The 17,069-nt window shown below is 36.6% G+C and overlaps 2 protein-coding genes across 6 annotated transcripts; both read left to right on the forward strand.

The window, feature by feature from the left end:
• Positions 1-192: 192 nt before the first annotated feature.
• Positions 193-10,346, forward strand: LOC113113937 (ras-related protein Rab-6B-like). Of its 5 annotated transcripts, XR_003293652.1 has the most exons (9): positions 194-390; positions 1,386-1,444; positions 2,945-2,998; positions 3,463-3,568; positions 5,132-5,243; positions 5,498-5,591; positions 6,794-6,887; positions 8,202-8,268; positions 8,486-8,555. XR_003293652.1 is itself a non-coding variant. In XM_026280514.1 (8 exons), the coding sequence occupies exons 1-8, from the start codon at positions 312-314 to the stop codon at positions 8,548-8,550; spliced, it is 636 nt and encodes a 211-aa protein (XP_026136299.1). In that variant the 5' UTR covers positions 193-311; the 3' UTR covers positions 8,551-10,346. The 5 variants fall into 5 exon arrangements, 4 of the variants coding, with proteins under 4 accessions (XP_026136299.1, XP_026136297.1, XP_026136296.1 ...); XM_026280514.1 differs by lacking the exons at positions 3,463-3,568; positions 5,498-5,591 and adding an exon at positions 4,550-4,655 and having other exon boundaries at positions 193-390; positions 8,486-10,346; XM_026280512.1 differs by lacking the exon at positions 5,498-5,591 and having other exon boundaries at positions 8,486-10,346.
• Positions 10,347-11,553: 1,207 nt separating this feature from the next.
• Positions 11,554-16,107, forward strand: stard14 (START domain containing 14). Its single transcript, XM_026280515.1, has 7 exons — positions 11,554-11,882; positions 12,060-12,253; positions 12,648-12,795; positions 13,074-13,177; positions 13,394-13,511; positions 13,612-13,664; positions 14,946-16,107. The coding sequence occupies exons 2-7, from the start codon at positions 12,068-12,070 to the stop codon at positions 15,150-15,152; spliced, it is 816 nt and encodes a 271-aa protein (XP_026136300.1). The 5' UTR covers positions 11,554-11,882; positions 12,060-12,067; the 3' UTR covers positions 15,153-16,107.
• Positions 16,108-17,069: the final 962 nt, after the last annotated feature.

Raw genomic sequence — 17,069 nt, forward strand, 5'->3', positions numbered from 1 at the left:
GACACAGTTGTTCGGTATGACAGTAGAAATAGGTTGTGTCTCAAAACCTAGTCAGCGGACTACTAAGACAGCGTTTTGACCATCATAGTCGCTTTCAAACGCTTGACAGGAACCTCAATAGGCAGCTCTCTAAATAATAGGCTTTGAAACACGGCCACAGCGCGTCGTGCGCTTCCATCTCTGGCCACCAAGAGGCGCTGTCACCCTCAAGAATCATCGGAGCTCCGTCACTGGACTGTACGGTGTGTCCTTCGTCCGCGCAGAGGAAATAATAATATTTAGATAGTTTTTGTTTATTGTACTCGATAAAAATGTCTACTACGACCGGTGGCGGAGAGTTTGGCAACCCTCTGCGGAAATTTAAGCTGGTTTTCTTGGGCGAGCAAAGCGGTAAGTGTTGAGATATGTGAGACGTGGACAGAGAAACGGACAGGCCAGCTGAAAGGATGCTACAGAATGATTAAATGTTACCAAATAAACACGAAAATAATCATCTGACAGTTTAGATGGACACTATTGTGGACATGCACTTAAAATGTAGTAAAAACATACAGAAAACGTTTGTCACGAACAAAACAAGAACAGAGATAATGTAGAATTGAACATCCGTGAAGTATCCAAAATAACGTTAACGTATATTAGAAAGATACGGTTTGCGATTATTAACTCAATTCTACTGTAATCTACAAACTGCGTGTTTTTTGTATGTAACGTTATTTCCCCTCAGTGTGTATGTATTCTCGCTTGTAGACATCGAAGGAAGCCTTGTATTAGCATGTTTGTGTTGTCTGGTCTTAGCCACAACAGAGAACTTCCATATTAGAGGCTTTTTATTTGTGATCTGTTAGTTTTTAACACATACAATGAAAACAAGGCTGCGCTACAGCCGTGAACGAACATGTTTCAATGTGTAAAACAATACTATCAGTTGTAAGGATGGTCGCTAGCTCGAGGTTCAGTTAGCAGTTAGCATGTTTCTAACTAGCCGGCTGTGACTATCAAGATCGTGAGATCATAAACCACATCATCAGGGATGTTTAACTGCCACATCATCCACGTCACATCTACGTTTTCTTTTAATAATGGCTGGATCGGACGTAAAAACGAGCAGCGAGCTGTCGTAAAGCAGAGTTCCTGCATGTTTTAGCCTGTATTGATGTGAATCAGGACGGTGACACCCATGTTGCCAACACAGCGATCAGAGTTCAGACTCATCCTGCAGATCATTGCATCCCCTTCCCTGATGGACAACATCTTTGACATTATGCTTTCGATACGAACGTCAAACATGCTGTCTATGTAGGGAGCACACTAGGTTTGAGACGCATTGACTGTGAGGGGAGGCCCTTATTTATAATTTATTTGTTTTTTCTCTTTCTCCACAGTGGGCAAAACTTCACTTATCACCAGGTTTATGTATGACAGCTTCGATAATACCTACCAGGTAACACCTGCTGTGACAGCCATAGCCCATGTTATGTTTACAAATGCTTACCATGTTACTGTGCATCTTAATATCTGACCGAAGTATTGTTGACTTTGTCAAAATCTGTAGCATTAAGGTTTGGTTCAGTCGTGGTCCCTAAACGAAATAACGTTAGTTCACTTACTAATAAATATCCTTCCTTGAAATACAAACAGATACTTTGTAGAATAGTCATGCAAAAAAAAAGCTCTCTAGTCTAGGCAGACTAGTAATGTCTGTTGAAATGAAATGATTAATTAGCCATAAGTTTTCTTGTTGTTCCTGCTGACCATTACACATTACACTATAATAAAATGTACATTATTTTTATTAAAAAAAAGAAAATACATGTTTGACTGCCAATGTTAAGCTGTTTGTGGCAGATATCTCAGGTCAGAGATTTACTTGCAACATTATAATCATACAAGCATAATTGTATTTAATCTTTAGGCTTTATAGGTAAACATATACTGCCATTCAAGAATTTGGGGTCAGAAAGATTTTTGTTGTATTTTTAAAAGAAGTCTCTTATTCTTACCAAGACAAGATTTAGTTATAAAAAAAATAAATACAAAAATCAGTAATTATGTTAAATATTATTGCAGTTTATAACAAATGTGACCCTGGACCACAAAACTAGTCTTAAGTTTTCCTTTTTCGAAATTGAGATTTATACATCATCTGAAAGCTGAATAAATAAGCTTTTAATATATGACAATATTTGGTCAAGATACAACTATTTGAAAATCTAGAATCTGAGGGTGCAAAAAATCTAAATACTAAGATAATCACCTTTGAAGTTGTCTGAATGATTTTTAGCAATGCATAATACTAATCAAAAATTTAGTTTTTTGATCTATACAATGTAATTTTCAGCAGTCATTACTCCAGTCATCAGTGTCAAATGATCCTTCAGAAAAGATTCTAATATGCTGATTGGTGATCAAGAAACATTTGTTATTTTAACATTATAAATACCTTTACTACCTCATTTGATCAATTTAATGCATCATTAAATGCTGAATAAAAGTATTAATTTCCTTTAAAAAATACTGATCCCAAACGTTTGAACAGCAGTGTAAAATGGTACATTTTGGCTTGCATTTGATACTTGACAAGTATTAATTTAGTTAGTTTTTTAGCTCTCAAATCACATCTATACATCTGTAGATGATGCACATGTGAACCAAATTTGATATTAAATTTGATGCAGAGTGTCTTGATTAAAAAAAAAGTTTGAATATGCACAAGAGCAAATTAGTTTCTCCGTGAATTAGGACAATTTTATTGAACTTATTTTTATTTTATTTTTTTTACATTTGTTTATCAGACTCTGGGGACTGGAGCAATATGAATATTTAGCTTAATATCTCCTTTTGTGTTCCACAGAAGATAAAAAGTCTAAAGAGCAAAATAAATATTCCTTCAGTGACCAGTTTTGCAGTGTGCACTAAGTTAACTCATTGTTTCTCTCTGCAGGCAACTATTGGTATAGACTTTCTGTCAAAAACCATGTACTTGGAAGATCGCACGGTAGGACAGATCAACGTTTCTAGAATAATTTCAAGGAGTCTCTGTGTGTCCAAGCTTTTAGTTTTATTGGAAAGCTAGCATGTTTGTATAAAGCCTGGTTTAGTTTAGATATTGGCTGACAGTGTTGGTACCAGTATAGTAGATGGTTTTGACACACACTGGCTCAAGTCATTCACCTGGACTTCTTTCTAATATCACCTGTTAAGTCTGTAAGACAACTATATTTATTTATTTGAAGTCTGTCAGGGGATTTCACTGTCTCTGTCACAGATTCATCACTGTTATCATTTGTGTAATTCCTCGTGCATGCTTGTAGCTCATCACACTTATGTCATTAGTTTGTCATTTATTTTGATTTCACCTTTTTAAGTTGGCTTGTGTCTTTGTCCACCTCACCCCACTCTCTTCCATGGCTGGGTGCTGAATGGGTCCAAATGCCTGTTGTGCTGCATGGATGGTCATAGATTCGGCTACAGCTGTGGGACACTGCTGGGCAGGAACGCTTCCGTAGCCTCATTCCCAGTTACATCAGAGACTCCGCAGCCGCAGTGGTGGTCTATGATATAGCAAGTAGGTAGCTAGTGCTCCTGCTTCACCACATGGTGGGGTCAAGTTGGGTACCGCTTGAGGAAATGGCACTCATGGAGCTTTATAGGTTTGCTGGTTTATTTGAGCATTCCTGGTAAAGTCAAATACAGTAAAGTAAAAAAAAAAAAACACTCACTCGTATGTGGTTCCAAATATGTATGTCTTACTTTCTGTAGAACCAAAATCAGTTGGATCCAAAACAACGTTGGACCCCATTAACTTGCACTGTATCGAAACACAAAATTTAAAAGATAAATTATTTCCTTCCAGTTTTAGCACTGGTTGCTTGTAAAAAGTAGGATTTGGTTTAACATTATTTTGTTTGTGTTTAAGGTTTTTAATGGGATTGCACCACAATATGAACATAAAGGAAGATATTTTCTGCTTATTTTTTCTGTCCGTACAATGGAAGTCAATGTTTTGGACCCCATGGACTTTCATTATATGGACAAAAAACATTATTCAGAATACTTTGTGAAAGTCATACAGATTTGTAACATCATGATGGCGTGCAAATGATTATAAAGTTAAAATTTTTGGGGCTTAATGAAAACAATTTGGGATTTTTTTGAATGAATATTTCAAAACCATAAAGTGATGTGATTTAGACTGAAAGCATGTCCAGCAATACTTGCATGTATGGAGTGCCATTTTCAAAGCATCTCGCCGAGAACAGCATCATTCAGAGAACAGGAATGGAGAAATGCCTACAGATGATGTCTAAAATCATTCTCATTTCCTAAATTCTTGAGGTCATGATCTGTAAATACAGAACTTCATAAGTGAAAATTGGTCAGCTTTGTAGGTGCATTTCTCCATTTCCTTCATGTTTTGTTTCTTTGATGTTGTCCTTTTCTTCTAACCCTGCTCCCTTGCCCTATCCTCTCTTTATATCTTTTCTTTTCTCTGTTCCTTCTTTCTCTTTCCTTTTTCCTTGCACACCACTGTTTGCTGGTCCCTCAGGTTCGGCTCCAGCTGTGGGACACTGCAGGGCAGGAGCGCTTCCGCAGCCTCATTCCCAGCTACATCCGAGACTCCACTATTGCTGTGGTGGTCTATGACATCACCAGTGAGTCCGAGCCTCACTCATTGGGTCAGCAAGGGATTTATGCCTCCATGGCACAGTTAGCATAATACCCCAGCTGCTTCTAGGTCATGGCAGTTCATCTAAGTATCGTTGCTTGGGAACAGTGAACAGTTATATTTTTTTGTAATTCATTCAGAATAAATGAAAAGTAGATTGTACGTGCTTCTCTTTTAACAGCAAACTGCTGTTACTGAGCATCCAAATGACCTGTGCTTTAACTTAACCATTCTCTGTTTTTTTTATTTCATACTAACAGTCTGCTTGCACACTTTCTTCTAAGAAAGCTTGGCTTTGAAGTGAATCAAGTGTGATTTGACCACTGCCAAATTTGGATTTGTGCAAATTGATTTTTAATCAATCAATCACTCAATCAATGAATTCAGCTCCAACAGATCACAACATATTTTTTTTCTTTTTAATTAGTCCCTGCCTGACTTTTTTTCCCCTCTGTTCTACAGATCTCAACTCTTTCCAGCAAACCTCAAAGTGGATAGATGATGTCAGAACAGAGCGAGGAAGTGATGTCATTATCATGTTGGTTGGCAACAAGACAGACTTGGCTGATAAAAGGTACAGCACTTGGAGGTGTTTGATAAACACATCCTTTGTTCATCCCTCAGACTTCACGTTTTAAGTTATTTTTGTGTTCAGTTTTCTCTTTATCATTAATTTAAATCTTATGTTGAGCAGTTTGTGCCATTTTTGCTTTTCTGTTTGATCATGTTTTCTTGTGTTGATTTATGTTTATTTTCCCATTTACTTTATTTGTTTTTCATATCCATTCTCATTTGAACTATGTCCACCTGCACTATGGACTGTGGCAGGCAAGTGTCAGTAGAGGCAGCAGAGAAAAAAGCTCGGGAACTGGGTGTGATGTACATAGAGACCAGCGCCAAAGCTGGTTATAACGTCAAACAGGTGGGTGAAACGATAGAGCTGTAGTGCAGGCCTAAGATTATGTACCCGTTTATGTAACAGACTCTGTGGCATGTTATCGATTTCCATGGGAAATAATTTTGACTCTGCACTCAGGTTGTAAAAATGAACTGAACACACAGTGACAGTAATACATTTATCTAGCAAACAAACAAGCAACAACTCAAATAAATTAAGGAATAAAGATTCCTACTGAACTGACTCCGTTTCAAACAGTCACCAACCCTCTCAGTTGTGATCTGGCAAAGGAAACCAAAAAGAAAGATGGAAGGAATGTGACATTAACACCCACATGTATTCAGCAGCAAGCTGATTTCTGGTGAATTGAAATTGATGTCCTTTACATCTCCTACCTCTTACATCTCCTACCTCTTACATTACTTATTAAATACTTGGTGATGTTGATTGTTTTCAGCTTACAATAATTGTCTAACTCTAACACATTTTACCATATCTAAACCCGTTTTGCAGACTTTTCCCCTCGAATGTAGAAAATGGCCACAGATTCTGTCTCAGTCAGGCCAATAACTATCTGTAAATGCACTCTAAAATTTTCTTATACAAAGCCATAATTATTTGCTATTGGAAATAGATTGAACTTTTACAAATTCCTTGGATGCAGTGTAGAAACATTAAAGGATTAGATAAACCAATAGATTGTCACCCTTATGTTGTTCCAGACAAAAAGAGGACATTGAGCAAAATGTCCATGCTGCTTTTTACTGCACTGTAGAAGTGAATGAAAGGGGTTTGGACATTCTTCTATTATTCTGTTACTCTTTCATGTTCCACTGAAGAAGAAGTCAAACAAGTTTGAAATTATATGAGGGTGAATTAATGATAGAATATTAATTGCTCCTTAAGGGATATTTTAATGACCCGAGTGCCATCACTTCCCCTAGATAGGGTGTTCATTTATTTTTTGTCCTCAGATAACAAATGTGGTCTCTGTGAGTAGCCTTTTGTTGAACTGCAGGGAAGTGGTCTCTTTTCAGTGGTATGATTTCAGCCGTTTCTCAACTTTTCAACCTGTGACGGGGTCTTATCAAAACACTAATTCCTCTTTTTCCCCAATACTAATCTGAACCTCAGTCAAGTCTCTGTCTCTTTCTCTTCTTCTTGATGCAGTTATTTTGTCTGTCTATATTTCTTTCCTTTCCCCCCTCCCTGCTCCGGTCGAGCAGACAGATTACCACGGAGGAGGGCGAGCAGAGGGCTAAGGAACTGAATGTCATGTTCATTGAAACCAGCGCAAAGACTGGCTACAATGTCAAACAGGTAGAATCACTGAGAAACGAGGACTGCCCAGCCCTACCTTCCCTCCACCACTCTGTCTTGTGCTTAGTTTGGTTTCTGTCTGTCCCTGCCTCACCCATTCTGCCCCAGCCTCACATTCACAGGTGTCCTGTGCTGTTGGGCTGCTCTTCTGTGTTTTGTTTGGTTTGCTTGAATTGCTCTTCATGTGTCATAGAAGTCTTTTGCATGTTGGCCAAGCTTCGCTAGCATGATTCTTCTATATGTGCTGTGTTGTAGCACCACTTGCAGTTCACAGACTGGATGTAGACATTTCATTTGTGCATTGTGCTTTTTTAATTAGCATATTGTATTGTTTTTTTCATTGTCAAATGAGTAGAACTTGGATTCTCCATAAGTTTGTTTTATTTAGAATGCTAGTGTCATCAGAGATGCACTCCTTTTATATTTATACCCACTGGGAGTTATGATTCAGTTTAAATTGTTAAATTGTTAGAAGTGATACACTACGGTTTAAAGCATGGGGCTTAGACAAGGTCACATTAAATTGATCCATTGTCGACAGTAAAGACATTTGCAGATCTTTATTTCAAATAAATAATTTTCTCTTGAGCTTTCTATTAATAAAACAATTTCAGTTTCTAAAAAAAAAAAACCTCATTAAGCATAGCAAATATTTTCATCATAACTAATAATATATGTTTCTTGAGCAGCAAATCTGCATATGATAATGTTTTCTGAAGGATCATGTGATCAAGACTGGCTGATAAAAATGTAGCTTTGCACCAGAGGAAAAAAATAAATGTTAACCAAACTTCTGTACTGTAGTGTCGACTTGACTATACGATTTTGAGTCAAATGTCCAGGTAAGCAAATGCCTGTTATCTAGCATCAAATTCTTTTATACAGATTATTAATTACAATATTTGTTGGGCAAACCAGGTACATTTTTAATACTTTCTGTGGTTTCATGATTTTTTCATATTTGTTTTTTCTATCTTAAATACACATGAAAAACTTTGAATAGGTGATAATAGGTTTTCAGCTTGCTTTGTGAAAATTTACTACATATAGTGTGACGACATGCCAAAAAATATTGTCACGAAAGATCAATGTGTGTTCATTGAACTGCAAATCTGTATTTTTAATATAACTAAGATGTCTATAAATAATAATCTATCAATAAAAAAAGAAAAATAAATATTGACTGTCTGATAACTAGCCCCACTCTCCCCTACTATTAAGTTATAGATTATATTATATAACAAATGCATTGATTTATGTACATTTGGCCCAAGCATCAGAGTTTTTAAGTAATGATTGTTCTTTTTTTTTTAGCTGTTTCGTCGTGTTGCTGCTGCTTTGCCTGGAATGGATAGTACACCGGAGAAAAGCAAAGAGGATAGTATCCTTCACATGCACCGTAAATCACTTCTGACAAATATGACATCAGTCACATTAAAATGTCACAATCAGTTTGTCTGCATCAGCCTGGTAGCAGGAGATCACAAGCCAGGTTTTGTTTTTCTGTAATATAATGACATCTCAAAGAAATGAATGTAAGGTAATCCAAGGGTAGAGACATATTTAAGCATGTTCTGATCCTTAACCTGAACCTTCAGTGATTGACATCAAACTGGAGAAGCCTCCGGAGCTGCCGGTTACTGAGAGCAGCTGCTCATGCTAGTAACCACCCTCGTTCCCCGCCAGGCCCTGCGTCCCGCTCAGTAGACCCCCTCACACACAAACAGCTTGCCTCTCAGTGGTCACTCGCTCCTCTCGCGGCCCTGTGTCATGAGCGGACAACCTTTTCTTTTCTTCGACTCAGTGACTTTTCAGAGTAACCGTGTGGATGTGCTATTACTCTGTATTAAAGTGGATTCCAAAAATACACATATTAATGGGGAAAAAAGTTAATCACAGCATAGATTAAATACTAAAACCATTCAGATTCTCATCTGTTCTGGCTGCATGGCATTATATGGGATTGCAGACTGACATAAAATCACATACAATCACATCTTGAGTTTCTTCACACATCAGTGCTGTCACTGTCGTTGTGAATTTATCGTGTTTCAGAGCTGGGGCTGGTGGCATCATTTTAGGCCTTGTTTTTTTAATTTCACTGGAGGAAGAACTTGTTTTAACGAGAGGCTGTAAATTTGTGTTACTGATTCATGATTATTTTTTTTATTTTTACATGAGCATTACACTATTTTCTTTTTGGCAGCAGTTATTTAAAGAAAGATACAGAAGGGTTCTCTTTTGAATTTATTGTTGTGAAATATCATGGGACAGAATATTCTGTATAATCGGATGTTTTCATGTTAAATATGGTATTAGGGACCAGATATCATTTAAAGGTCTTTTTGTTTCAGAAAATACACGTGTGGCCGATAAAAAAGCAGTTTTGTTTGTAACCAGCCTCATTCTGGACAGGCTAGTTTTCTACAGGAATCTTCAGAGGGTTGCATGGATGTAGAATGTATCGAGTTGTCGAAAAAAAAAAAAAAATAGGATTTAACAATCTTAGAAAAGGGAAGTTGCTTTGTAAACCTATTTAACTTAGTCAAAACTCTGGATATTTAATGACTTATCCACAACTGTAGTTACAAAACCTAACGTCAATTGTAATAAAGTTTATGTACTAACGAAACCCTTCGTTCTGAGCTTGGATATGGAAAGCAATTCACACTAATTCCTCTCATTTTCAGCCTTGTTTTTTTGCTGCGCAAGTGTAGGAACAGCATGCAGTTTAGAGATGGTTTAACACAAAATGCCTTGCTTGTTTAATGGGATATTTCGATTCCTTCCTTCCTTCAACACGACTATTGCTTAATGTACAGGCACGTCTTGGTATTGCTCGTCGTGAGACTGTTGGTTTCATGTGTTTATTTATTATCTCACTAGTTAGTGAAACAGTGTGTCGTATGCTTGACCGGAATGGCAGTAAGCAATGTGTGGGAGTCAAAGGTAGATGTATAATTTGCATTGCTGCCTTGCTGCTGTATCACAAAGACCTAGTCGTGTCACTATCTTGGTCACGTTAAAGATTTTCACGGCCCATCTGTAACGCTGGGTTTCTACAGTTTAGCTTGAATGGGCTTTTATTTGCTGGAGAGGTATCAGCGAACCCACCAGCGCTGTCGCTTTTCCTCTCATTTTAATGTAAACCGACAAATCCTTTCATCACTAAGACTAAAAAAGGGCATCACATGTGTTTTAAACATTAACATTTAATATGGTTTGATATGTAAGAATTAAAATAAATACGAGTGAAAACCCTCCTGAACAGCTCTGTCGTGTGTCACTGACTGAATACTCAGCTGTGTGCTATTCTGAAGTGTGTTGGTTCTGTTTGAAATACGCTGTCTAGTGTTTAGCAAAATTTGTGTGAACAAAGTACTATTATTATATGCTGTAAAAAATGGAAGGTTAAAGAGACACCAAAATGTATCACATGAATAAAGATATTTCACCAAATTTGCTGTTTGTGCTGCTTTTAGTTTCTGTATGTTGGGCCTATCCATATACAGTCAAACCAAAAATAATTCAGACACCAGATATAATTTTTACTAGTGGGTGCAGGACACTATAGTTAATTAAGTGAGGGTAGTAAAATAAAGGAAATTGTCATATTATAGCCAAACATTATTCATACAGTGGACTACCAGTAAAATTGATTAAATAAAAAAAGGTACTAAAAAATATTCACTTTGGCCTAACCATGTTTTACTTAAGTGATTTTTCTTTTCACACCTCAGACTGAACACGATTAAGCATGGCTTGGTAATTGGTTTACCTAAATTGGTATTTTCCAACTGTTTACTTAAATGAAACAGCTAAATAATTTTTGGTTGATTGAAATCCATAACGTACCTTTCTATCAAAGTTATCTGACATTATCCAGATGATTTTTTTCTGACACAGTTTAACTAATTTGAGAAATGTTGAAGGTGTCTGAAATTTTGGTTTGACTGTATAATGCTGGATGGTTCTAATGGACTACGCTGATATATTATGTAGTTAGATTATAATCATTAGTAAATATCATCATTATATTTTGATCACATTATCTGCAGTAGCAACAAATGAATATTTAATTAAGCCCCGTATTTTATAATACATTAAGGAGGCATCTTGTCTTATAAATATAGATATAAATATTACTCATATAATAATATCCACCAAAGCAAAAAATTAATAAATATATAGATAAAATGATGAAAGAAAATTGTATTTGTTTTATCAAAAAAAAAAAAAGTTTGTAAATGTTCTGTATTTTTTAAATTTTGTTATACAATTGCATACATATCTAAAAATATATAACAAATGTAAAAAAAAACTTTAATGTATATAAAAAATAATGTATGTTTACTGCAGTATGCAAAAGGTTAAATAATAGTTTAATGTTTTAAAACTATTTGGCCCACTGTTTGGCCTGTTTATTAAAATAAACATTTTAATAGGACATTTTTAACATTTGTTTTTAAACTCTTAATTTCTCTTTGGCCGACTGTTTGTCCCATTTATTAAAATAAATGTTTTAAATAGATTTAATATATAAGCTTTTAGACTCTGAAGTTCTATTTGACCCACGGCTAGTGCCAGGGAACGCACAGAACAGAAACAGGCATGAAACTCAGTTTCTTCAGATGATTCACCGCACGGGCCGGTTGAATGATGTGCCGGTGATTTGACGGGTTTCGGTTGGTGAACACTAGGCGGAGTTCACAGCTCGTCTCAGCGGTTCCGTTATGAATTAATCATGTAAATCTGCGGAGCAGCAGAGACCACTGGCCCTGCAAACGGATGACCAATCAATACGGGCGGTCCTTCACACCCAGTTTGCGCCAGTTTCCAACAGTCTCACTTGAGAACATAAAAGCCCGAGAGCACATCAGGATCATGTCTCAGTGTGCTGAATAACCGTGCTTCAGCGCTGATTGACCAGCTGCGCACCTGTTCTACTCCCGGAAGTGGTGACGAGGTTTTTCCACACGCAAGCGTTGACGCCTGGTAAGGAATCTGTGAGAAAAATCTTGTCGAGCTTGAAAAGTGAATCTGTGACCTTAATAGCTACACCTCATCCTTTGTGAACAAAACAAACATATTCAGTCTTGATAGAAGCAAGATCTCTCAAACTGATCTTGTTGTTTCTCGCATTGTTTTTATTCTGTGAATCTGCTGTCTCAGGTAACGTTATGTCTCGCGGTTCAGGAATCATTCCGGATGAATCCACGTTTAATGAGTTCAAAAGACAGTGCTTGTCCACGGAGAACTGGCTCAGTAAGTATGATAAAAACGACATGGAGGTCTGGGTCGAGGTGGCCCCTTTATCTGCTTCCACAAACAACAAAGGGAACTATTCCAAAGTGCACAAAATCAAGGTAAGATGTCTGCCTGCATCTAATTATCTACGATGTCATGTGTATACAGTGTGCACTTTAAATTTGTGGTGTCGAGGTTACCTTATAAAATCCCTTAAACCAGTAGTTTACAGACCCAGGAACCCCAATCCAGAATTTAAAATGTTTATACATTTTAACATTACCACATCATAACATATTTAAACGGTCATTGACTAGACATGATTCAATAGTACTTATGAGAATGTAAGGGTGTGGGTTTAATATTATTTTTTACATATCTTTTCTATGAACTCCACAATGTTTTTTTTTTTTTTTTTTTTTTTTTTTTAAACCTGTCCGTTTAATTTACATGTTTAGTCCCGTGTACTGCTGCCATAACAACACTAATGCAAATGAGTTGTTTCCAATACAGTGTAGGATAAACATAAAGGATGTATCGGCTGCTAGCATGTATGACGTGCTTCATGACAGCGTGTACCGGAAGACGTGGGACCCTACAATGCTTGAGAGTTTCGACATTGCTCGCCTGGCTCCTAATGCTGACGTGGGCTATTATTCATGTGAGTAATGTCATCTTTAAAATCTCAGTTAGTGAGTTATTTCTAATGGTCATTATAGTGGTTCTTTTGGAGATTTTGTTAGTCTCTGGTATTCACCCATCACATTTTGAAAAGACTTCAGCACCGTAGCTTATCAAAGTGTGATAAGAGTTGAAGAAAAGCCTGCTGGGACCATGTTTTTGTATGTATTTATAGTCAACTTTTTGTGTTTGTGGCTATATATGGGCCTGCAGGTCATATAAATGGTGTTTTTTTTTTTTTAATCCTTTTATTCACAGGGATCTGCCCGAAGCCATTGAAGAACAGAGATGTGGTGACCTTGCGCTCATGGCAGGCATCTGGAAATGAATATGTGATCGTTAACTTCTCCGTGAAACATCCGGTACATCTTCTATTTACCTACACTTTCTGTTAAAATATGTTTTGTTACATGCATCAACTTAGAACCAAATCGAAGAGCAAAAATATTGACCGTTTTTGAACAAGTTTGCATCCATCTCCTCCCATTAGTGTAGGAGAAAATGTTTTAACTTCAAATATTCTGCTCATGAAATAAAAATCTATTAATACAACTAGTAAACTCTTGCTATCATTTTAGAAATTTCCCCCACGGAAGGATCTGGTAAGGGCCGTTTCCCTTCTGACGGGTTACCTGATCCAACCAACGGGGCACAACAGCTGCATTTTCACGTACCTCTCACAAGCTGATCCCAAAGGTATTGACAGATTTCCTGCTTTATTCGAAATGTTCCCCCATCATTTAATTACACTTTAATTTGTTTCCTTTTTTTGTAATTATTATTTTTTATCTTTTAGGTTCTCTTCCGAAGTGGGTTGTCAACAAAGCATCTCAGGTCTTGGCTCCAAAAGTAAGTTGTGTGGTGGTGTTTTTTTTTTTTTTTGTGCATCTGAGGATGCAAGTGTCCTTCTGTGTGGGCCTGTGTTTTAAGGCTTGTGAAATCACAATTGTTACTATGGGAACCTTCTGGAAGATCTTATACTGAAGACGCTCACGCAGCACTTGTTGTGTTAAAAGTGAAACTTGTTTATCTCGTTCTGTCTGTATGCTGCATGACTACAGTCATTCTTTTTATTTACAGTAGAGTGTTGCTTAGGCTCCTTTTAAATACAAATCAATTTTTTATATTTTTTTTTATTAATTAATCATTCACAATCACTGACTCCACAAGCAGTAGCATTTTACACTTGCTAGAAACACCTTTAACTCTGCACCCCTCACTGAGTGTTCGGATTGTTATCTAAAGATTACTTATTATAAACAATAATTCAAGTCTTCTATTGCATTGTTAATTATTTATTTTTTTTGTCCATTTCATACTCTTGTGAATAATAACTGCATGTGGAAGGCCGTTTGGAGTGTTCCCAGACAGTATCTCTGTCCAAAGGGCACTGATAACATTGTGCATCATGCTTAGTGTTTATAAGCTGTTATTGAACACTGAGGTGTTTGTCTTTCCATTGAACAGCTTTTAAGGTTTTATTATTTTATACGATTTTAGTCTCTCACGCTCATCAAGGTAGCATTTATCTGATAAATATGCAGTGAAGTAATACTGTGAAATATTACAATTTAAACTAACTGCATTCCTTTGACAAAGCAGATTTTCAGCATCATTACTGCAGTGTCACATGATTCTTCAGAAATTAGTCTTATGTGCTGATGTGCTGCTCATGAAGCATCTCATTATTCTAAATGATGAAAACAGTTGTGCTGTGCTGCTTAATATTTTTTTGGAAACAATAATACTTCAATGTTTCAGGTGTGAAAGGAGAAGGATTGTGATCTATATGTGGATTAAGTGGATTTTCTTGTCTGGTTATGCTGTTGTATTAAAACCTAAATCAGGCGCATTAACTTTAGTTTAGAAGTCAGACTTTATAGGCAATATTTCACACAATGATGCTGTGTGCTGACAAACATGCTGGAGACATGTTCTAGAAACATGTATTTACAGCTATGATTTAGCAAAATGTCTTACTGCAATCTGAGTCACTGCACAGCTTGAAAATGAAGTAAAACTGGATTTCACTTCATTGTCTTGGTTACACAAGAACAAAAAAAAAAGATCAGTTCATTGTCACTTCTGCTGATACTAGTGCCACTCCCTCATTCTCCTGTCACTCCACAGGTCTTAAGAAGCGTCCATAAAGCCGGTCAGAACTACCCTGCGTGGAAAGCGGCAAATTCTCCAGATCATAAGCCGTGGCTGTATCCCATACAGAGTGAACTGCCCTTGATGGATCCAGCAGAGCTGTCCATCCAGCGCGGAGACTCGCTCGAGAACGTGGATGAGAGCTCGACCAGGGATGCTCAAGAGAATGAGGACAGCAGCTAGAACTTCCAAACTCTGGTTTGTGTGACCGGGTCAGCCCAGTTACCTCTCACCCCACTTATAGCTTACAACATTCAACATTAACATTGCTCCTTCACGTTCACCGAGTAAGTGTTTACAGTCACTGGTGCACAGATCTGCTCATTCCATTACCCTTGTCTGAATTTCTTTCGCCATTGTGCGTGCGATAGTGGTGCTTATTTGAACAAAAGAAAATACTTTGCAGTTCTGCCTTTTTAATTTAATTAAAAAATCCTTTTGAAGGTGGTTCATTCTTAAATGAGACCTTTTTTGCATCTTTAATTTATTACTAAATAATTTTGGTAAGGCAAATTTAATTCAATACATGTTATTGAACTCTTTTTTTTTTTTTATTATTATTATTTCTTTATAAATCTAGTTAAACATGGAATCTTTGTTTTAAGTCACCATGGTTGGGGATAAATTCCTCTAAATGTCATCCTTTTGTGTTTGTGTATTTATATCTCTGTGCCTTTTCAAAGAGGTGTGTCTGTAATGGCATGAGTGAAAATGATTGACACCAAGTAAACGTGGGAGAAAACCTGCATTAAAGGCCCTGTAATATGACCAAAGTGGTCCAAGACCCAGTGTGGTATTACCTCAACGTTTCTTACTTGAAGTGGTTTTAGTTCATTTGCCTGTAACAGGCAGAAGAAAACAGAAGGCAGAGGAATGTAATGAGGGCTTTTCTGTACTTCTGTTATGTATGTGCCCTTGAACATGAAAGAAAACGTCATTAGCAATATCATGAAACCAGTGAATCAAAGTTACCCATACTTTTGATAGATGTTTTTTTTTTTTTTTTTTTCTGAGGAAGGATGGATATGTAAATTTGTGTTTTTGATAACTTGAGTTTTATGTATGTGAAGTCCTAACTCAATGAAGGGTAATATGGTTTTACACTTTATAAATTTTAAATAAATTCTGTTCAAAATGCCTTTCGAAAACTCTTCTTTCTCTCTGATAATAAGATTGTTGCATCTTTTAGTGTGTATATTAATGGCACTGCACCATACTAGTTTACATGATCCTGGGCAAATACCCAGTATTTGCATATAAACAACCATCTGTTCCACTGAGCTCCAGTAACTCCGTAAAAGTTAAGTTTGAATTTTGTGTAATGAAATGATGTAATTAAACTGGTTCAATGTCAAAAGAATATTATGGCAAGAAAAAAATTGCAGAAAGTGTATTTACCCTCTTCCCATCCAAGAAGTTTGTTTCCTCACCAAAACCAATAGGGAGAAAGTTAGCATTACATGGCTTGCTCACCAACAGATCCTCTGCAGTGAATGGGTGCCATCAGAATGAGAGTCCAAACAACTGACAGAAACCTTAATAGTCCAGGAGTAACTGACAAGACTCCAGTCCAGCTACTAAAATCTTAAGTGAAAAGCTGTATTTGTAAGAAACCAATCCAGAATAAAGACATTTTTGGATTTTGATGTGAGCGGACATCAGAACGGAGGAAGCACAATTTAAGGATTTTGGATATATTTTGGCAACCAGCAACAGTTTGAAGTTAAAACATTTTAATGGATTTGTTTCTTACATATAGGTAGCGTTTAACTTTACAAGACATTAATTGATGGAGTGGAGTCATGAGGATTATTGAGATGTTTTTTTTTTTTTTATCAGATGTTTGGATTCATTACTTGGACTCGTTCATTGCAGAGAATCTGTCAGTGAGCAAGTGATGTAAATACTAATCTAAACAAATCTTTTCCAATGAAGAAACTAATTCATCCAAATCCTTTTTTGCTTATCTATTCCTTAAATAGTACCTAGTATTTATAGTACCACGGGTTAATAAAGTATATTAACAAAGCCAAACTACCTGACATCATGAATGTAAAAAGATCTGAGAATATTCTCTTCTTACATTCCCCCCTCCCACTT

Source organism: Carassius auratus, chromosome 14, assembly GCF_003368295.1.
Source record: "Carassius auratus strain Wakin chromosome 14, ASM336829v1, whole genome shotgun sequence".
In the NCBI taxonomy this organism is placed as follows: Eukaryota; Metazoa; Chordata; class Actinopteri; order Cypriniformes; family Cyprinidae; genus Carassius; species Carassius auratus.